This window comes from Alexandromys fortis, unplaced genomic scaffold (assembly GCF_014885135.2).
Source record: "Alexandromys fortis isolate MF-2015 unplaced genomic scaffold, M_Fortis_MF-2015_v1.1 scaffold_69, whole genome shotgun sequence".
NCBI lineage: Eukaryota > Metazoa > Chordata > Mammalia > Rodentia > Cricetidae > Alexandromys > Alexandromys fortis.
Genome location: NW_026067951.1, coordinates 8,091,812 through 8,114,675, shown reverse-complemented (window position 1 = coordinate 8,114,675; position 22,864 = coordinate 8,091,812). Strand labels below are relative to the sequence as shown.

The 22,864-nt window shown below is 42.7% G+C and overlaps 1 protein-coding gene across 1 annotated transcript in view; it reads right to left on the bottom strand.

The window, feature by feature from the left end:
- Prkcq (protein kinase C theta) overlaps nucleotides 1-22,864 on the bottom strand; it is a 134,705-nt gene that overhangs the window by 35,307 nt on the left and 76,534 nt on the right. The window contains exons 9-12 of the mRNA XM_050150573.1: nucleotides 20,090-20,199; nucleotides 19,160-19,277; nucleotides 18,141-18,313; nucleotides 13,887-14,060 (exon numbers count right to left, since the gene is read on the bottom strand). Of these exons, the coding sequence (XP_050006530.1) occupies nucleotides 13,887-14,060; nucleotides 18,141-18,313; nucleotides 19,160-19,277; nucleotides 20,090-20,199 (575 nt within the window). The remainder of the gene's footprint in view (nucleotides 1-13,886; nucleotides 14,061-18,140; nucleotides 18,314-19,159; nucleotides 19,278-20,089; nucleotides 20,200-22,864) is intronic.

The window sequence follows — 22,864 nt, the reverse complement described above, 5'->3', positions numbered from 1 at the left end:
GTAAACCTCTATTCTGAGCTGATTCTAACTCATTATCTTCAGTATCTTCTTTTGTGACTTCCAATCTTTTTTTTTTTATTATTTTCTTATATCTCTTTTTTTGTTGTTGTTTTTAAAATTACATTGTCAGTACAATAAGGCTCCATTGGTGTTAGAAGAGCTAAAGATTCCATTCAGCTGTGGACCGACACATCCAAGGCTCAGTTAAGCCTACTTACTAAAGGGGACTTTATCACCTTGCAGAGAAAGGTGTGGGGTGAGGCACTGCCTTTCCCACATCCATACCTCCATGGAGGGAAAAGAGAGGAGCTTCCTGTGTATCTCACTGTAGAGCAAGGGCTGCTCAAACACACGCTGGAGGGGACCTGATGTTGAGTGGGAAGAGGTGGCAGGGTGACACTTTGGTCTCTCTTTAACATACTCCATGCTGTCTTTGGAGGTTCACTCCAAAATTTCTGCTGTGCTTCTAAACCCTGTATTGGTGTCGATAAATCGGAATTTAGACGTTGTGGTATTGTAGGAGATTGGAGCAATTTTGAATGTGTCCATATTCTCTTGGAAACAGGTCTTGCTATGTGGTCCAGACTGGCTCCTCACCCGCAATCTTCTTGTCACAGCTTCCCTCCCGAGTGCTGGAATTACAGGGCTGTGTCACCTCACCAGGCTCTTTCTTTCATTTTAATTTACTCAAGTACAAATTGAGATGTTCTAAGAAACAAAGCTTATTTCCTTTTCATAAATATATAACACAAAGGATCCAGCAAAAAATCCTTTGTACAACTAGATATATAAAGGTGCAGTTTGTGTGTGTGTGTGTGTGTGTGTGCATACACATGCACGAATGTACATATTCAAGGGAGGCAGAGATAGGAGATAAATGGCTCTCTACAAACTAGCAAGCTCATTTATTCTGGCCTGTTTATATCTCTACTGTAAATTTTAATTAGTAAAATTCACTACCTTTGTAGATTCATTAGTGTGAGTCAGAAATATCTGGCCTGAATTTCAAGACATTGGTACCTTGCAGCAGGGACTTGGGCTCAGTTGTATTTACTGGCTTAATTGTTCCGTGGGGGTCTTCTTGCATTAACTAACCAATTATTTTCCTTTGCAATCAAAGTGCAGCTAAAACTCCCTTTCATGAATTTTAAAGCGCTCTCCTTGGTGTGTTTAGTCTCTGAGGAGAGGCGGTGAAGCAACATCCCGGCTCCCTCGCTTCACAGCGATCTGACTTTCAATGGGCTCCTTATCCCTCCGGGCTCCTCCAGTCCCTTGTCTATAAAACATGGACGTTAATAATGTCTACTTCATAGACTGCTATGAAGAGTAAAGGAGCTCAAATATGCAATGTGCCCAGAACACGGAGGGACACATAGTAACGCTCTATAATGTTAGGTGTTTTCATATATATAACTGTAGTTATTAACTATAATCCTCACACATTGAGAATGAATGTCCCAGGAATAGTCTGGGTTTTAACATAAAAAGTGCGTTGTCTGAAACTGGGGTTTGATGTGAAAATGTCCCTTTTGGTTGACCATTTAAAGTTATTAAGTTATCACTGGTACGAAATTACAAAAACATTGGGTGTGGCACACACCTTACCCACGGCACTCAGGAGGCTAAGGAAGGAGAACTACCGTGACTTCAAGGCCTTACAGACCAATCAGTGTCAAGGTCAATAAAGAAGGTTTAGCTGAAGTTGATTCATTGATCAATTCTTGTAACTACTGGTGGTTCTAGAGCTGACAGGGAAACAGACCTGGTGTTTGAAGCCATTGAGATCCTAGTCCCAAAACTCATCTGCGTCAATGATCTTATTACCTTGAAGATGCACAAAAGAAAATGTGGACAGGTACAAATTAGTAGAGTGATCTGCGGGATGTCAAAAACCATATCTGTAAGACATTTGGAGGGCTGGGGATGAGGTTGAGTGTTTGCCTCTTGTGCACGAAGCCCTGGGTTCAAGGCAAGCAAGGAATAACCCAGATGTGTGCTGACAAATGTATAATCACAGCACTTTGGAGATGGAGGCAGGAGAACCAGAAGTGTAAAGTCACGCTAAGTTACCCAGAGTGTTTGAGACCAGCCTGGGCTATAGGCGACTGTCACACATATAGAACTTGGGGTTTAAAAAGGCTTAAAAATTGTTTGAATCAAAGTAAGACAAATATAATAGTTTTTCCCAAAAAGAATACAACCCAAAAGTTCTAAAAGGATAAACACCATTAAAATGCAAATCTAAATATACGGTATAAAGGGGAGATGATTAAAGAGCAACTAAGTTGATCAATCTAACAAAATCAATTGCATAAATATCATAGGACCATGCTGCTTTGATACACATTATTAGAGAAGGTACAGGGTTTAGAAGTATGGGGATATATCAGTATTTAAAACACAAACTCCGAGATATTTTATGCTGTTTGTGGCTATTGTGAAAGGTGAAGCTTCTCTGATTTCCCTCTCTGCTTCCATATCCTTTGTGTATAAGAGGGCGACTGATTTTTTGGAGTTGATCTTGTATCCTGCCACATTACTAAAGGTATTTATCAGCTGTAAAAGTTCCTTGGTGGAGTTTTGAGGGTCACTTATGTACACTATCATATCATCTGCAAATAATGAAAGTTTAACTTCTTCCTTTCCAATTCGAATCCCCTTGATCCCCTTATGTTGTCTTATTGCTATTGCTAGAACTTCAAGCACTATGTTGAAGAGGTATGGCGAGAGTGGGCAGCCTTGTCGTGTTCCTGAGTTTAGTGGGATGGCTTTGAGTTTCTCTCCGTTTAATTTGATGTTAGCTGTCGGCTTGCTGTATATAGCTTTTATTATATTTAGGTATGACCCTTGTATCCCTAGTCTCTCCAAGACTTTTATCATAAAGGGATGTTGAATTTTGTCAAATGCTTTTTCAGCATCTAATGAAATGATCATATGGTTTTTTTCTTTCAGCTTATTTATATGATGGATTACATTGATAGATTTTTGTATGTTGAACCAGCCCTGCATCTCTGGGATGAAGCCTACTTGATCATAATGGATAATTTTTCTAATGTGTTCTTGGATTCGGTTTGCCAGTATTTTGTTGAGGATTTTTGCGTCGATGTTCATGAGTGAGATTGGCCTGTATTTCTCTTTCTTGGTTGAGTCTTTGTGTGGTTTTGGTATCAGAGAGAAGCTTCACCTTTCACAATAGCCACAAACAGCATAAAATATCTCGGGGTAACTCTAACCAAGGAAGTGAAAGATCTATTTGACAGGAACTTTAAAGCATTGAAGAAAGAAATTGATGAGGATACCAGAAAATGGAAGGACCTCCCTTGCTCTTGGATTGGGAGGATCAACATAGTAAAAATGGCAATTCTACCAAAGGCAATTTATAGATTCAATGCAATTCCCATCAAGGTCCCATCAAAATTCTTCACAGATCTTGAGAGGACAATAATCAATTTTATATGGAAAAATAAAAAACCCAGGATAGCCAAAACAATCCTATACAATAAAGGATCTTCTGGAGGCATTACCATCCCTGACTTCAAACTCTATCACAGAGCTACAGTAATGAAAACAGTGTGGTATTGGCATAAAAACAGAGAAGTTGACCAATGGAATCGCATAGAAGACCCGGAATTTAATCCCCAAACCTATGAACACCTCATTTTCGACAAAGGAGCTAAAAGTATACAATGGAAGAAAGAAAGCATCTTCAACAAATGGTGCTGGCACAACTGGATGTCAACCTGTAGAAGATTGAAATTAGACCCATATCTATCACCTTGCACAAAACTCAAGTCCAAATGGATCAAAGACCTCAATATCAGTCCAAACACACTGAACCTGATAGAAGAGAAAGTGGGAAGTACCCTACAACAGATGGGCACAGGAGATCGCTTCTTAAGTATAACCCCAGCAGCACAGACACTAAGGACAACATTGAATAAATGGGACCTACTAAAGCTGAGAAGCTTCTGTAAAGCAAAGGACACTGTCACTAAGACAAAAAGGCAACCTACTGACTGGGAGAAGATCTTCACCAACCCCGCAACAGACAAAGGTCTGTTCTCCAAAATATATAGAGAACTCAAGAAACTAGACTCTAAAATGCTAATTAACCCAATTAAAAAATGGGGCACTGAACTGAACAGAGAATTCTCAAAAGAAGAAGTTCAAATGGCCAAAAGACACCTAAGGTCATGCTCAACCTCATTAGCAATCAGGGAAATGCAAATCAAAATAACTTTGAGATATCATCTCACACCTGTCAGAATGGCTAAAATCAAAAGCACCGATGATAGCCTTTGCTGGAGAGGCTGAGGAGGAAGGGGTACCCTCATCCATTGCTGGTGGGAATGCAATCTTGTGCAACCACTTTGGAAATCAGTGTTTCGGTTTCTCAGGAAATTCGGGATCAACCTACCCCTGGACCCAGCAATACCACTCTTGGGAATATACCCAAGAGATGCCCTATCATATGACAAAAGCATTTGTTCAACTATGTTCATAGCAGCATTATTTGTAATAGCCAGAACCTGGAAACAACCTAGATGCCCTTCAATGGAAGAATGGATGAAGAAAGTGTGGAATATATACACATTAGAGTATTATGCTGCGGTAAAAAACAATGACTTCTCGAATTTTGCATGCAAATGGATGGAAATAGAAAACACTATCCTGAGCGAGGTAACCCAGACCCAAAAAGATGAACATGGGATGTACTCACTCATAATTGGTTTCTAGCCATAAATAAAGGTCACAGAGTGTATACCTGGTGAACCTAAAGAAGCTAAAGAAGAAGGTGAACCCAAGAAAAAACATATAGTTATCCTCTTGGCTAAGGGAAGTAAATAAAATTGCCGGGGACAAAATTGGGATCTTGGGGGTGGGGTGGGTTGGGGATAAGGGGGGACAGGGAGAGAAAAGTAAGAAGGGGAGGATTGGGGGAACTTGGGGAAACAGGAAGATTGGGATAAAGGAAGGTTGGATAGGGGAGCAGGGAAGCACATATCTTAGTTAAAAGAGCCACCTTAGTGTTGGCAAGAGACTTGAACCTAGAGTGGCTCCCAGGAGCCCAAGGCGATGTTCCCAGTTAGTCCCTTGGGAAGCTGAGGATAGGGAACCTGAACTGACCCTATCCTATAGCATTACTGACGATTATCTTTCATATCACCATAGAACCTTCATCTGGTGATGGATGGAGATAGAGACAGAGACCCACACTGGAGCACTGGACTGAGCTCCCAAGGTCCCAATGAGGAGCAGATGGAGGGAGAACATGAGCAAGGATGTCAGGACCACGGGGGGTGCACCCACCCACTGAGACAGTGGGGCTGATCTATTGGGAGCTCACCAAAGCCAGCTGGACTGTGACTGAAACAGCATGGGATAAAACCGGACTCTCTGATCATGGCGAACAATGAGGACTGATGAGAAGCCAAGGTCAATGGCAAGGGGTTTTGATCCTACTTCATGTTCTGGCTTGGTGGGAGCCTAGCCTTGGACGTTCACCTTCCTAGACATGGACGGAGGGGGGAGGACCTTGGACTTTCCACAGGGCAGGGAACCATGACTGCTCTTTGGATAGGAGAGGGAGGGGGAGAGGAGTGGGGGGAGGGGGAGGAGAGAGGGGGAAGGGGGGGGAAAACTGGGGGGAGGGGGAGGGAAATGGGAGGCTGGGAGGAGGCGGAAACTTTTTTTTTCTTATTCTCAATAAAATAAAAAAAATGAAAAAAAATAAAACACAAACTCATTCTTAGAGGAGGCAGAGGGCAGTCTGTGAGCTTTCCATTAGCCAAAGGCAGATTGTAAAAGTAGACACTAAAGCTAGTTGATGCTCTCTGGCTTGTATAGCGTATTCTTGCTGCAATGCTGACATTTTCTAAGTAAAAAGAGAATGGAAAATGTAGCCAGAGGAACAGTTGTCAAATGTTTGGGATAAATGAGAATTTCACAGCATCAAAGAAATTAGCTAGTGATTTTTTCAAAGCAGGAACAATTAACTTTGAAAATGCATGGGAATTTGACAAATGTCACACAAATGACATCAGATCACTAACCTTTTTTTTTACCAGATAAGCAAGGTGGGAACAAAAGCAAAGAATAATTATAGTTATTTTTTCCTAGGTATCATTTTTCTTTAATGACTAGGAAACTCATATAACAGTTTTTTTGGGGGGGTCTTGTCTTTTTATAAAACTTTTTTTACTCTGATAATTAAAAGCTATAGAAGGAGGGCATGAAACTGGTGGAGATGTGATGGGGAGTCCTGCTGAGAGCTGGAGGTGGAAATGAGAGGTGAGTTCAACTGAGATGTATGAGATTTTCAAAGATTAATGTAACAAAGTTATGTATAAGTATACAGTTTTGAACACCAGCATTCATCATGCGGTAGTGGGGATGATGTATCTTCATGGAGACCTCTAACACTCACAGTGGCTGTCCTTCAAATACACTAGCAAGGACCCAGAGCTGTGCTTATAGGATTAAAAGCCTCTTCAAGGTCTGTGGTTGTTAACCTTTCTTTCTTTAATTTGTATGGATGAGTTGCCTGCAGCTACATGTACCCCATGAGTGCAGTACCTGTAGAAGATTGATTGAAACTGGTATTACAAACAGCCTCCATGTAGGCGCTGGGATTTGAACCTGTGTCCACTGGAAAAGTAACTGATGCTCTTAACCATAAAGCCATCTCTCCAGTGCTGTTAATACATCTTAAAGTAAAATTGCAGATTTGAATATTGACAGACCTTTCATTAATTAATATTCCTTTAATTCATAGGAGACTCAAATGAAGCCAGATCATGATTCACTTTAATGTCTAATGAAAAACAATAAAAAGGGAAACGAAGACCTCATTGTATTAGGTGCATCTTTTCAAACTAGTTTTAGAGCCACACCAGCCTGTTTGACTTGGTTTTATGGGAGATAGAGCAGGGAAACTTGGGGTTCTCAGCTCATTGTTGTTATCATTATTATTATCTGTTGCAATAGGTATGGAACCTTGGGCTTCTTGCATACCAGGCAAGCACTCTACCACTAAGCCACACTGTCAGCCCTTTTCTTATTTTTATTTTGAGGCAGGATCTCACAAAGTTGCTGAGACTGGCCTTGAACTCATGCTATAACCCAGGTTGGCTTTCAACTTGGTGGTGCTCCTGCTTCAGCTTCCTGAGTGCTGAGATTAAAGGGGGTGTGGCACCATGCCTGCATATCTTAAATCCAAGGAACTTGGGTCTGGAGGGTGGCTCAGCAGAGAAAGCATTCCAGGCCTAAGCCTTATGGCTGAGTTAAAGTCTAGAACCTACAAAAAGCTGGAGGCAGTGCCCTGGAATCCCAAGGTTCCTGGTGAGATGGGAGGCAGAGACAGGAGAGGTCCTGGGAGGTTGCGACAGAAATGAAGGAGGGACCCTACCTCAGCAAGAAAAAGGCAGGGACTGACTCTGAAAGTTGTCCTCTGACCTTGCTACACTTACCCTGGCATGAACGTGCCCCCAGAAAAGAAAAGGAAATAACATTTAAACAATACTTCAATCTAAAAATGAAAGTCAAGGAAGCAGAGATGTTTTCAAAATTAGGTAGATCTTTTTATTTTCCTTTCTTACTAATTAAAATAAAGTAAAAATATAGTTTTTAGTTTATAAAGTGTTGAGTTTTGTTTCTTTTGTGGAAAAACACAGAATTCATAGATAGTAGTTCCCTGAGAACCATTTGTGATTTAACAGGGACTTTTGAGAGAAATTTATGAGATGGAGTCTTAAAGTTCATATTTAATTTATTCCAGTTGTTTTTAATTCACTTGTAGGTCTCAAAGTTTTCTGTGTTTTCCAGTTACTTTTAATTCATTCATGAGTGAATTCAGCTGAAAAATTCATGGCAATTGTTCTTGTAGATGGTTTTTATTACATATTTCTCATCTTTTTTTTAAAAAAGATTAATTTATGAAAATAAATTGTGTTGAAGGGTCCAGAACCTCACCCCCTCTCCAGGAGCCATGACAGGCTACAGAAAAGATCCAGCAAGATTTAGCCCCTGACTTAGCAGGATGTGCTGAGCCTCCCAGCTTGTCTGACCTTGCCCTAACGACAGAGAAGAAACTGCCAGGTATCCTCCATGTGGTAAGGAACCAATCAGAAGTTAGCTGGTGGGCTCTGGATGTGCATTACCGAGAATGGTGGAATGCAGAACTGCCCCCAAGATGCCCTCCAGTTTTACAGTAGCAGCCGATCAACCAGCTCAGGACAGAGGTGTTCCCCCAACCCAGCGGTGGACCTCTCCTGAGACTGTTACTATGCAACTAGCAGAACCCCAGATGCCCCCCTTGCTCTGCCCCCAATATATGCCCTGCCCCACTGCAGCTCAGGGTCTCTCCTCTTCCATCTGCTGTGTTGGACGGATGGAGGACCCAAGTTAACTTGTAATTGAAAAGACTCTGCTTTTGCATTGGATCTGGTCTCTTGGTGGTTTTTTTTTTGGGGGGGGGCACACTCTGGGTAAAACATGTCTGTGTACCATGTGTGTGCTATTACCAGCAGAGGCCAGAGGAGGGTGATGGATCCCCTGGAACTGGAGAGCAGGTGGTAATGAATATCATGTGGGTGCTGGGACTCGAACGCCAATCTTGGAAGAGCATCTAGTGCTCTTACCTGCTGAGCCAGCTCTCCAGCCCCCATCTTGTACACTGTAAAAATTAATAAGGAAAAGTAGGTATTGATCCTCCTTCTTCCCCTAGTTTCCTTCTTCCTCATTCTTTCCCTCCTATCTCCTCTCCTTCCCTTCCTTCTTCTTTTATCTTTGCCTCCATTCTTCCCTCCTTCTAGTTCTCCTTTGCATCTTCCTTTATTTTTATTTTTCCCTTTCTGCTGAAGAGAGAACCCAGGGCCTTGTGTGTGCCAGGCAAGCGCTCTAACATTAACCCACTCAGCTCCACACAGGGTTAAGATCAGAGTCACACGCTTGCACACATTAAAGAACATACTGAGGAGGGAGTGTGCCTTGTGGACTTCCATATTAGGCACAGGAAATACCAATATTAAGGAATAATACAGAAATGTAAACAAAAGGTAAATCAGATAATTTAAAAGCCATTCTTTTCTTTACCTCTGTCAGTCACAACCCTCAACGCTATTGTACTGTGGGGCCAATGGCTTATGTCAGAGGTTGATGGGAATATGAAGTCATCTTGATCAAGGGTCAAGAAAATTAATCTGGAAGATTCTTTTGTGCTTCTTCCTTGACGTGGGGCACTTAGTTACTTTGTTTGACAGGGCAAGGTCTGAAAAATAAATCAGGACATCTCAAAAGCTCAGGGTCCTGCGGCTTTCGGTGTCATGACAGCTTTTCTTCTTTTCTTTCTTTTATCTTTTTCTTAAAGGACTCAAGTCCTTAAAATCCAAGTGAACCAGGCACATTTACATTTGATGTGCAGATTCTTGGCCACCGTTTCCGTCTTTTTTTTTTTTTTTTTGCGGCCAGGGAGATGCTGGTACAATCACTTTTCTCAGGTCTTGTTAATGTGTAGTGATATTTCATTTTGTATTTTAATAAACAAAGTTTGTCTGAAGATTAGAGAGTAAAACAGCTGCACTGATCAGCTCTACAGACCAGGCAGTGGTGACACACATCTTTATCCCAGTAACCACACTAGTTTGCCATAGAAACCAGGCAGTAGTGGTAAACACCTTTGATTCCAGCACTGTGACAGGTTTCAGGCTCAGTCTCATTCTGAGGGCTCCTGGAGGCAGGATCACCATTTTTGGACAAGGTAGTGTTAAGAGCCAGTGGCTGGCTGCTTTGCTTTCCTGGTCTTCAGGTTGAACCCTAATATCTGTCTCTGGGTTTTTATTAATCATGCTACATTAAAGTATCAAAACTGCATGGAATCTGAAAAATATTGACTTGTGGCTCTGATAGACAAACTGAGCAGTATCCTCGTGAAAAGTTCCAACATTCACACAGGAAATATACATGCATTCCCACAGGGGACTAGATGCATATGCTATATATGCATATAAAAGATGCTAAATTAATCTTGAAGTTCAAGCATCCCTGGAAGGCTGTTTGGAGGGTAACTGGCAGTTTGCCACAGGAAGTAGGTGGCACAAATTATATACCACCATCCTTTATAAAAGGGAGGCCTCAGTTTTTATTTCACCCATTTACTACAAATATACTCTTAGAGATAAAAATAAAATCAAGGGGCTGAGGAAAGAGCTCAGTGGATAAGAAGGCTTGTTGCACAAGTATGAGGACCTGAGTTCAAATCCCCAGCACCTATGTAAAAAAATCAAGCCTGTGCTAGAGGACTGGTGGGGCAGAGACCAGAGGATTGAAGAGACAAACTAGCTCCAGATTCAGTGAGAGACCCTGTTCTGAGGAAACAGGGCAGAGAGTGAAAGAACAGAACACTGAACAGCCTCCTCTGTCCTCCACACGTAGCCAGGAGCATTGGCATCTGCACACACCTACACATATATGTACATAAGCCACACACATGTGCATATGATACACACACATGCATGCACACACACACGTATGCACACACACACGCACTTTTCAGAAAAAAACGCAATGGGAAAAGTGCCATGACAACACTCCCAGGGTAGACAGCAGTTTGGGGCTTCCCCTGGGAGAGAGGGACAGTCTGTGGCTCTGATTTCGGGTAACATACCTACATCACCCAGACAAACAGGAAGATGCTGTTAGGAAATTTCTAACACTCACTATCAGGAATCTCACCCTCCTTGTTACTTTCCCTTGGATCATAAGTCCTTATCCTCTTTGGGGGTCAAATGACCTTTCACAGGGGCCGCGTGTTAGAAATCCCGCATATCAGGTATTTACATTATGTTTCATAAAGGGAGCAAAATTACAGTTGTGAAGTAGCCGCGAAAATAATTTTAAGGTTCGAGGTCACCACAACACGAGGAACTGTGTTAGAGGTCACCGGGCATTAGGAAGGTTGAGAACCACTGCTTTAGAGCCTTATCATTTCCCCTTCAAACTTTCCGCACCCCCATACCTGCCAGGCCCAACTTCCTGTCCTTTCTGTGTTTCAAGTTCTAATATCCGGTTTCTTCTGGATCTGCCACTTCAGATCTGTATTCTGATTTAGTATTACAAGCTTGGAGCTGTGGTCAGGTAGCTAGGTTGCATTATTTGAGGCATGGAGAACCACCTGGGGCATGCTTGACTTCGGACCCCCCTCCTGTCTCCCTGGTGCTAGAAAGTAAGGCACCTCCTTAGGATTTAGATCATCATATGAAAAGGAGGGGCCTGGGTGGAGAACTGACCTTCTGACTACCCAAAGCATCATATAATATTGTTTTATTTTTGAGAGTTAATCTGACTGTCTCTGTTGTTGATCACCTGACCAGGAGGGAGACCTACACCCCCAGAAGTCTGATGCATCAAGAAACCAATCTGGGGAGTGGGCAGGGCTGATGACCGCCTTTTCCTTTCAGAGGGGCCCTTCTGGAACAGCCTGTAGGCCTTCTGGCTCCTGTCACTGCTGAGCCTGATCCCTTTCCTTAGTCTTAACTCAGAAAAACATTGTTTCCCTTCTTCCTTCTCTTATTCTTTCAGACCCTGTCATAATGATTTCCCTGGGCATTTCTCACTCATTCCCTGAGGCCTGGTCCCTCCTACCATGTGTCTGCTTGCTGACCTTCATAGCTAAAATTACTAACAAACAAAACAACAACAAAAACTTCAGTGGCTATGAAGAGTTTGGCATGTTGCTGATCTGACAGCCTAATTAAAGCATCTTTGGGACTGTCTCTAGCTTCTGAAGAACCCTTGCTTCCCCACCTGTGTATCGGACCTAACATTCTACAAATAGATATAAGCCTTTACAAATGCATTAACTTCACAAAACCCTGTTCTCCACCAATGGGAGGGCAGAGGATGCTGTCTGATAGCATTTGAGGCCTATAGGAGACATTCCACATCCCCCCTCAATTGTGCTGTAATTACCTCTCTATTGTTCCAATCAATGTATTTTAAAAGAAATGTCTTGATGATTTTCTTTGTTCTGCTACTATAAAGCTCCATGAATTTGCTTCTTTGTTGGGAACATTAAGCTGGCTCCTTGTTTCCTGGGCCACAGTCACTCAAATTTGGTTCTAGAATAAACTATTTCTTATTCCTGCACGATTTCCTCTCTTCTTCTCCGTCTCCCTTCTACAGGCAACTGCTAAAATTTACAGCTTGCCCGCCTTGTTGTTCTTCTTCCAAAGATGATTAAACTGGTCCTTGGGCTGTTTTCTGAGTCCTCTTAAAATTCTTTTATTAATGAGACTAAGAACTCCAAAAGGAAGGCCCAGTTTCTCTGGTAACAGTATCAGCACTGTCTTATAAAGTAGGGGATGCTTTGGGGCCAGTAGGCCCCACAGTGCTTCAGACATAGGTCTGCTCAGTAAGTCTTCGCTTTAGTCTGGATATGTTGAGCAATAATCACATATTTGAGGAAATGAATACAACAAGATGTTAAAAATGGAGGTTATAAACTGGTGGGTATTTACAGTGGGTTGTTACTTCTCTGAAGGAGCTCATGGGGGTGAGGAAAAGTCTAGAATGATAGGCTTTAGAGTAATAATGGTGAGACTATCCAGGGTAGGATTATAAATCTTTGAGAGCCTTCCAAATTCCCTAGAATGCTATGAGTCAGAAAAACACAATTGAGGTTTTGTCCATAAGAGAAAAGGTGATGGGGACAGAGTTTCCTAGGAATGGGAGCAACTTCAGAGAAAGTTAGCATAAGGGAGGGCCAGTGTCCACCTTGTTCCACCTCTCTCACCCACAAACTCATACTAACACCTCACCTTTTCTGATAGTCTTTATGAGATCTGGTGCCCTCTTGAGGAAGAGACCTGGTTGGTTGTCCTCATCAACTTAGATCATGAAACACAATATGGACAAGTTCAACGGACCCGCCATATAAGGGCTGCTCATGCATGCTTCAGCATTGCCAGGGTGTAAATCTCATTTCATTCAATAGTGATTATTAGTTTTTATCTGTTTTCCCTTCTTTTTGCTCCTTGAAATACATGTGCAGCAGACTAAAGAGTGGAACACCATGCAGGAGCCTGGTCCTTATAACAAATTAAATCAAAACAAATGATGTGCATAGAGACAGACCTGGCAGCAGGTGTCTCTCCCTGCATACAACCTTTATAATTTAAGTCATGCTTCCGTGGTGCTTAGAAGCCATGAAACTTTCTGAGACGGACATAAGGAGGCCAGTCTGAGTGGTGAGAACAACGTGAAGACACTACCCCATTTCTCTGCATTTGGAAGCCACCCGAGAGGCAGCACTTGTCAAACAAAGGGATAGAAAGTGAGTCTGCGCAGAAGGTGGAGTTATACAAATGCCCTGGTAGGCAGACAGACAGGGAGAGGAGCCATGGCTAGGTACTAAAGGTCACGACCTTCCAAGATGGCAGGCCTCTTCCTCAACTTCCTGACCTGAGAAGTTTAAAGCAAAGGTCTCTTGTGGGCTTCTTCTCCCGCTTGCCGGTACCCTGCTGATGGACTGACTCACCAAGTTCAAGGCTCCATCAAGATGTGTTTGCAAAACAGTTTATACAATAAACGAACTAACCCTAAATCAGGGGAGAAAGACCCTTTGGAGACTTAAAAATCTCCAGGCCCTGCGAAGAGTCTGGATTTTCGAGTTCCCAGTCTGCTTCTGCTTTGCGGAGGGTCTTTTTCTCTGTGTGTCTGTGTTTGATCAACTTCAGGGAAAGCCGTTGTTCAACTGATGATTCTGCCTACTGGGTTTGAGATTCCTCTGCTGCTCCCTGTTGATCTCTGGACTTTCCACACATTTTAATTCTTTAATTGGCAGAGAAAAGGAATCCGATTAGAATCCTTAGAGCATAAGAGAAGCATACCTTGGTCTGGAATGTGCAGAACATGTGAGTGAGAAACGGATGCTCCCAAGCCAAGGACAGAACCCTCTTCTCCACCATGGTACACTCGACATCATCATCCATCAACACCACATCCTTCTTTAGGGCTTTAATTGCGAAGAATTGATTGGTTCTCTTGAACTCTGCTAGGAAGACCTAGAAGGAAGCGAGGCAGCAACTTGGTTTTAGAATATGGATTTTTCACATATTAAAAAAGACAAAACAGGGTTTAGGAGAGATCTGTGCCAGGAGGGGAAAAGAAAGGCCTCTGGTCTCTGTCCTGGATAGTGTCTAACTGTTTAGGATATCACTTAAAAGTTTCAGATCATCCTACTTTTCCAAAGGTTTCACAAAACTGCTATGCATTTGGCGGTGATTTTCTTTACTATTATTTTTTTTTTTTTTTTTTTTTTTTTTTTTTTTTTTNTTTTTTTTTTTTTTTTTTTTTTTTTTTTTTTTGAGACAGGGTTTCTCTTTACGTAGTCTTGACTGTCCTGGAACCAGCTTGGCCTTGAACACAGAGATCCACCTGTCTCTGCCTTCCAAGTGCTGGGATTAAAAGCATGTACCACCACAGTTCAGCTTGGAAGGTTATTCTAACGCATGAGAATCATGAAGCTGGGTTGTAGCTCGACCAGTAGAGTGCTTGCCTAGAATGTAAGAAGCACTTCAGAGACCAAATACGGTGTATGTCTTTAATCTTAGCATTTGGGGGGTGAAGGAAGGATGGGGAAATCAGAAGTCAAAGGTCATCTTTGGCTACATGATGAGTTTGAGACTATACTGAGCTACACAATAGGACTCAGAACAACTCCTAGTTCTGAACACTGCAGGATAGGTATCAATGATATTGATAGGTATAACTTGCTCAAATTCATGGAATTACTTTGGGGATGATCTAACCCCAGAGTTTATTTTCCCATTTGATTTCCTGTCTCAGATGTTACCAGACACCAGATGCCATATAACGGAGAGTGTAAACAATTTTAGACTTGTGAAGCAGACAGGAGAGGACTCTTGGCAGTTGAAAGGACACGGCATTTATGTAGCTCTGAGCATGTGAGAAAGCCATTGACCTCTTTGGGCTTTTGTTTCCCAGCTTTAAAGGGTTGGGTGTGGGGCTTCCTTATTCACTGATTCACAGGACTATGGTGACCCTCAGGTGAGCCATGATGGAGTGGAGTGATTCAGCAGCTGTAAAATGCTTTCCAAATGAAAGACATAAAAGCTTTTGTATCATTTTAAAACCGTGATGTCACATGAACTTGAACTCCTAATCTTTCTGCTTCCACCTCTGCAATGCTAAGATTACAAGGTTGCAGGCCATGCCTGTTTTTTTGCAGTGCTGAGGATCGAACCCGGGACTTTCTGCATGCTAAGTAAGCAATCATGTTACCAAGTGGTCTACATTCCCAGCACTGCACGCATAATATTTTATTAAACCTAGACCCTTGCATTTTCAGTGGCACCATTGCATTTTTGTTTGTTAATGTGTGGTATGGATGAGTGTGTGTGTGTGTGTGTGTGTGTGTGTGTGTGTGTGTTGCAAGTGCCCAAGGAGCCCAGAAGAGGCCTCCAGAGACTCTGGAGCTGGAGTTACAGGCAGTAGTGAGTGCCAGACGTAGGTGCCAAGAACTGAATGCCAGTCCTTTGTATGAGCAATACATATTCTTAAGCACTGTGCCATCTCCCAAGCCCTGGGAGCTACAAAAACTCTGACCATTTTGTTTCTTTTACTGACTTTTAGAAAATGTCAAAATAAGTGGTGCCGAACTGAAAATTCAATGGAGCTGAACTGAAAATGCAATGGTGCTGAACTGGATGCAATGGTGCTGAACTGAAAATGCAATGGCGCCAAACTGAAAATGCAATGGGGCTGAACGCAATGGTGCCACTGCAAATGCAAGGGTCTAGGTTTAATAAAATGATATTATGCGTGTAGTGCTGGGAATGTAGACCAGTTGGTAACATGATTGCTTACTTAGCATGTAGAAAGTCCTGGGTTCGATCCTCAGCACTTCAAAAAACCAGGCATGGCCTGCAATCTTGTAATCTCAGCATTGCAGAGGTGGAAGCAGAAAGATTAGGAGTTCAAGGTCATTCTTCTGCTGTGCAGTGAGTTTGAGATCAGCCTGGATCACCTGAAACCTTGGGGGTCTTTTGTTTGTTTTGTTTTAAAAAAGAGATACACAGTTGACTCTGACCTATCGCTCGGTAGAGTGATTGGAGTTTGAATGAGAACTCAGACTCATACATGGTGTTGATATGGCCAGAAAATATGTAATTTGTTAGCACTGGCTTAAAAGCAGATTGGAAACCATAGCAGACTACCATTTTGGTTAGAAGCCATGTTTTCCACAGAGAGCCAGAAAAATTATGAAATGAAAACTCTTGAGAACTCTCAGTATTCTAAGAGAAATGGGTCAGCTGGGGTTCTGCCTTCTCAGTGTGCAGGGTCTGGCATCTCAGGGCAAAGCGGCACCATGCATTCCGCAGAGTAGGGAGGTACCTAGAGAGAATCCAGGATGTCCCCAGGGATACTTGCCAAGACATGTATGTTTAGCTTATTAACTTTGTTCAAATGTAGAGATCCACAAGGGAACAAAAAGAGATAAACATTTCATTAACAAAAGTCCTCTGTTGGTAATTGTTTCTTTTAGCAGCCCGTCCTAAAACCAGCCATAAACTAAGAGCCAAGAAGGCAATTGCCTTCTACATAATGCCCTTTCCATTTTTGTATCAGGTTACAATTGCGCATTAATTGCTGCTAAATGATAATAAAGATAGGCTGTAAAATTGCCTATTGCACTCAGATTAACACTGAAAGAACTCTTGTGGTCTGCATCATTGTGGAACTGAAAAGAGTTCATGGATCCCAGCTACTACTTGCAGGGCAGAGTAGGTTTTGTGAGAAGAAAACACATTAGCGTTCAAATGCAAACGTGTCGGAACACAGTATGACTCAGCCATGGTGGAGACTCCAGTACACTTGAACCTGTTTACTGTTAAGTAAACTGGGGAGACACTGCTGCCAAAATCTGGTCAGCAGGTGCTTAGCTGGCTTTGGATTCCCGCAGTCATGGGAGAGTGGCCCTTGGTTAAAATTTTCCTAGGAGTTCTGTCTAACGCTTTAAAAATAGCTAGGAACTGTAGTAATAAATTACATATCCATAATGTTGAAGATACCCAAAAGCCTATATTTTATCATGTCCCCCTTTATAGTCATTAACTTGGAAATTTTCTGTTGTCACCAATGACTGAATTTTCTTTAAGTGTCCGCGAGTTTGCATGCACTGCGGAGCGTGACAGGGGAGTCTAGAGGTCAGCCTCACACGCTGTTCCTCAGGAGCTGTCTGTCTCGTTTTGTTTTGTTGAGACAGGGTCTCTTGTTTCCTTGGGGCAGACTAAACTGGCTAGGCTGGCTGGCCAGTGAGCCCAAGGGATCTTCTGGTCTCTCTGCTTCTAGTGCTTGGATGACAAGCACCTGCCACCAAACCTGATGTTTGCATGTGGGTTCTGGAAACTGAACGTGGGCCCCTCAGCTTGCAACTCAAGTGCTTCACCAACTATCTCTCGGGCCTGAGGATGCTGCTTTTTCTTCATCTCCTTTCTCTCAGTTTTCCTTTCCTCAGCCTGTACTTGCTCTCTATGACTGACAGAGGCAAGTTATTTCCCCTATCCCTGCCCTGTGAGTGGCAAGAAGGGTAGGGAACAGGGACTTTCCCCAAGGTACATTTTCTAAGACTTCCCCTAACTACAGCGTTAGTGCCCGAGCTGTGTCTTCTCCCTTCTCCTCTTTATGAGCCAAGGTGAAATCTTGGCCCTAGCACTTCTGAGTGTGAAAACGTTTGGAGATGGGCCTTTAAATGGGTATTAAGGTCACCTGAAGCTACTGGGCAATACTCTAGGCACGGGGAATAAGCAATAAAAACAACAACAACAACAACAGAACCAGAATGAACATGGCCACTTCCTAGATTCTTTGGTGCTCAAAGATGTCAAACTCAAGAGCATGTGATATATGTGGACTTAAAGCAAACAGCGTTGGGGCCAAATAGCCAGAAAACAGAGGCTGCTATTAACACAGAATCACTCAGCTTCCCAGTTAATGCTGGGTGCTCTCTGTTCGTTCCCAACACATTGGGGGTGCTCTCTTGGCATGCACCCACACCGTCTAGTCCTAGGAATTTAGCATCACCTACTAGGGGCTTTAGTCTGGAGTCCTTGAGAGCATACCTTGCCAAAACTCCCTTTCCCCAACATTTTGTGCAGGACAAAGTCATCAATCTTCAGTTTCAGCTGCAGAGAGGCTCTTGGCACGTTCACTTCAGGTTCAGGAGGACGGTCTGGTGGATGGTCCGTTTTATCCATTCCATCCAAAGGGGACTCCCAGGAAATTCCCTGGGGTTCTGCAAATGGCGAATAGTTGTTAAACAGGAATGGCTATGTTTACTGTAGTCACTTAGGATACCCATACATTTTTTTTTTAATTCTCATGTCTCATTCTGAGATTCAGTCTAATTCAGTTTAACACTTCTCCAGCTGTCTGTAAATCTGCCATTTTGGGTATGGACTTTGCCTCTGTTTCTAGTCAATGGCCTGAGAAATGGTCTAACTTGAGAAAGGCTAGACTCAATCAAAGGCTATGTATGAAGAGAGAGAGACAGACATAGAGATAACTTATTTAATATTCTCTTAGTCCAAAGAACATATTTGATAATGTTTGCTGATAGGACTCAGTTCCCAGAATCACACAGGTGTATTTTCCCTTGCAGTTCTTTTAAGCAGTAGGCACAAGGCAAAGGTTAAGGCTGAAGGCCTGACTCTTTTCCTTCCTGTCTTGAAACCTCATAGAAGAGTCTCGAACAACACTGATGCCCCCCTCCTCATCTTGCTTTACAGAAGATTAATGTCTGCAAAACCATTTAACATGGGTAGGAAGTGACATTCTAGACACACACTCCCCTACCAGCAACCCCCTCACAAAGAACTCCGAGTTCGGAGCATTTTGGTTTTACTCTTAAAAAGAGGAATAGAAGGAGGAGAAACTGTAATCAGGATGTATTGTATGAGAAATGAATGTATTTTCAGCTGAGAAAAAAAATAGGGACTTCAAAGTTTGTAATTGGATCTGTAATCTTAAAATAGAGAAAAAGGAAGCTTATCATGAAAAACTCAAATCCAGAGAACACAGGGTCAGGTTGATCAGAACAAGTGGCTGCCACTGACTGCCAGTCAACCACGGTGATAGCTACCTCTTTTCCCAGGTGTGGGTACGCACGGTGGCCTGGTTTCATTTTTGATGGAGCATGGGGGACCGATTTCAACTGGGCCTTCTCGGAAGATGTGTTCTGAATCTCTTAAGGAGCGAGCCTGCACCATAAAAACAGGGTCAGTGAGCCCAACCACCTGTAGTTGCCACCATCTCCCCCTCACAGAAAGTGTGCTGTGCTTGTCCCCGGGACAAAGGACATTCAAGACGTTTAAATGAGCCGGACAGCCAAAGCTTTTCTTCCCTTAGGATTCTTTGTCTTGCAAGCATCTATAGCATTTAATGCATCAGCAGCAGGAACTTAGCTCCTTTTCACCTTTCAAGGGGACTAGCTGGAATCTTCCATACAAGTGAACTCATTCCATAACAAGTAAGGGCAGGAAAGAAGGTCAATGATGAAGAAGCTTCTATAGAAGGTAATTCCAAGCCTCAACGAGAACTGGTTCTAAGAGATGGGAATTGAACCCCTGACAAGGTGTAAATGGCCAGGCAGAAGTCACCTAGACTCAGCGTCCTGAGAGAATTCTGAAGATGATTCCAGGAAGCAGATCCTTTTCCTCCAGCTTTGTAGGTAGTTCTAATATTTAGATATTTGGCTCAATACTTTTATATTATTATAGGGGAGTTCATTTACTGGAGCTCACCCCTGGAGCTNTATTAAATATATATCAAATATTATAATTTATATTATTAAATCCTCAATAATTTTAATGAATTCTAGGAAGAGTTTAAGATATTGTAAATAGTCCCATAGATGCATGAAGGCAGTAAGCATCTCAAAGGTGGCAATATGGGCAGGAAGATGAAAAGAGAGAGGCAAGACTTTAGAAGGACACCCTGGGACATCCTGTACTTGAGTGGCCCTTGTTGAGTGGACACAGGGAGAATCTCAACAGCCCCTTGTCTGCTTCACCTGTTGGGTGCTTTCAATCATTGCTAGTGCTTCAGCCATTAGCTTCTGGTTTATACCACAGAGGTTGGCGACCTTTGTCTGGCATCGGTGATGGACGTTCATACCACATGCTGAAAGGAAGAACGCAGCCGGTGAGGAGCAGGAAAAGAAGCCCTGGGGGCTCTACAGTGACATGTTCTTGAGGGAGCATTACAATCTCATTTCTAGGCAAGAAAGTCTGTGGTTGGCATTGCATCTGAGATGGACTGTGGATAGAAGCCCTAAGCTGACATTGGTTCGGTTGAATCATCTATGGATGGGTCTATTGACTAGAAAATACTAGGAGAGAAGAGGGTGCCTTTCCACTCCAGTCTGGAGACTAAGTACCCCCTTTCCCAGCTCCACTGGTGGAGTTTCTCTGCTCTTTGGGGTGAAGTTTAAGTTTCGGCCTCAGCCTGAAGAAGGGGAATGGATAGGGATGAGGTGGTACTTGTGTAAGTGAGGGGATAGGAGTGGGCAGGAGATCATGGCCTCTTTGTTAATAAACTTCCTGACTAGTGATAATGGGGCCAAGCAATGAGAGTGTAGGTCTGAGCCCTGGCTACTGGGGGTGGGGCATCCAGGATGGCTAAGTCTCCTGTGAACAGAACTCAGAGTCTGAATGGCATTTTAGAAGGGCAATTCAAGCAACTGTAGACCCAGGAGTGAAAAAAGCAATTTGATGGGTTGCGATGTCAGGAGAAGTTATAGTAGTGACTCTAGAGAGACTGGACCTAAGCACTGACCTCAGATTTGATGAAATCAGACCATATTCCACAGATGCCATCGGAAGGAAGTCACAGACTTCATCACTGGGGTTTTAGATGGTGATGCCAATGTCAACCTGGCAGTTGGATGGAGGTTGTGCCTCAGTTTTCAGGCCCCCAAGAAATGCACCCCCAGATATTGTGCAATTACAGGAAGGGCAGAGGACCTCTACAGTTATTGGAATTGTGCTTCAGTTAATATCGAGGTCATGAAGAAAAGGATATTTCTTACATACGAGTTGAAGTCTTAACTTTACATCTGTGGCATAGTTAACAGAAAGAGGCTCAGAGAACAGAGCACACCTTCAACTTTGTACATCTTATAAGATGTAGTTTTTAATTTTTCCACAGAAAAAGAATGACAAGTGGTCAGTACATGAGTGGGGAGGACAGTGTTTCCTGGTCACAGCTGACCTTGCATGAGCTGGAACAAAAAGTCCCAAGGGTTTCTGAGTAGAATCTCTGGTACTTATACAATCTCCCCCCTCCCTCCCTCCCTCTCTCTGTGTGTCCCTCTCTTTCTGATGGCTCTCTTTACAGGGCTAATGCTGTCTACATGGACTACTAGCTCTTACATCCTACAAGCACCCTGCTTCACAAGTCCTGATAACAACACCATCCCGGGACCTTGTGGCCCTCCTTTTGTCCTTGTGTGTCCTCGCGAGCCCATGTAAAGACCACTTTTGGAAAAATTTGGAAAAATTTATACTTTACACTAGAAAAACTGGCATACAGATTCTAAGCTCCAGCAGATGAAAGGAACTCTAACCTCAGGTGTTACTTGCTTCTACCAAAGTACTTAAAGCATTGCACTAGTAGAATTAGGCAGTTAAGACCCCAAACTTAGTCTCCACTGCTTATTAACAAGTCACGTGCACAGAGTTTCACACAGTGACTGCAGTTCAGCAAGCACAACTTCTCTTTCATCATTATAATGCATTACATTATCATATACTAAAACATCTAGGTGGGACTGGAAGGTGGCTAAGAGCACTTACTGCTCTTGTAAAGGGTCTAGTTTAGTTCCCAGCTCCTATGTCATACAGTTCACAACCTCCTATGACTCCAGCTCCAGGGAATCCAATACCCTCTTCTGACCTCCACGGACACTTGGACTCACATGCACTGACATACACACACACAGACACATATACACAATTTCAGATAAAACTAAATTTTAAAAGAACAAGATGAAATTGTGGCAGCCTTCACCTTTTAAATAGTCCATATTCTTCTAGATAGTTCATCATAAAATAAATAAAACATCATCTATGCAAATAAATTCCATTTGCTACAAAAATTCATTTAAAGTAAAATCTTTTAGGCATATTTAAAAACTTTAATATTGGCAGTAAAAATTCTGCCTTGTTGATATAACTACATTGGATTTGTTCGGGGGCGGGGGTTAAAGCTTCTATTTTGTTGCTGTTGAGACAGTGTCTTGCAATGCAGGCCAGGCTGGCTTTGAACTAGACATTCTCCTGTCTCAGCTTCCCACATGATGGGAGTATAGATATGTAAGTAAGACACCAGTTGAGAATTAGGTACATTGGGATTTTTATTTTACTCTGCTCCTTAAAACTGTAGCCAGGTCTAAGCTTGACTCTGATGCTCAGGAAGAGACCTTCCTTCCCTTTGTAACACCATGGGTCTTTGTTACTAACCTATCAGGTGGAAACTTGACCTCTGTGATCGCAAACAGTCCCTTCGGATGACTATTTTCATGGGAATTATGGCAGAGAAGGAAAGAAGACAGCGTAGAGGCTGGGGAGGCAGGACACTCAAGGAGACGACTATGAGGCAAGGAGAGGGTAAGGCAAAGAGAGAGAACTAAAGATAACTCAAGAAAGGATAACTTAGAACAGTCAAGAAAAAAATGTGAGTCCTGGTGGAGAAAACGGGAATATGACAAACAAGAATGGACCTTGAAATGGGAAAGGGGAGGGAGGGAGGGAAAATGGGGGAAAGAGAGGGAATAAAAGAGAAGAGG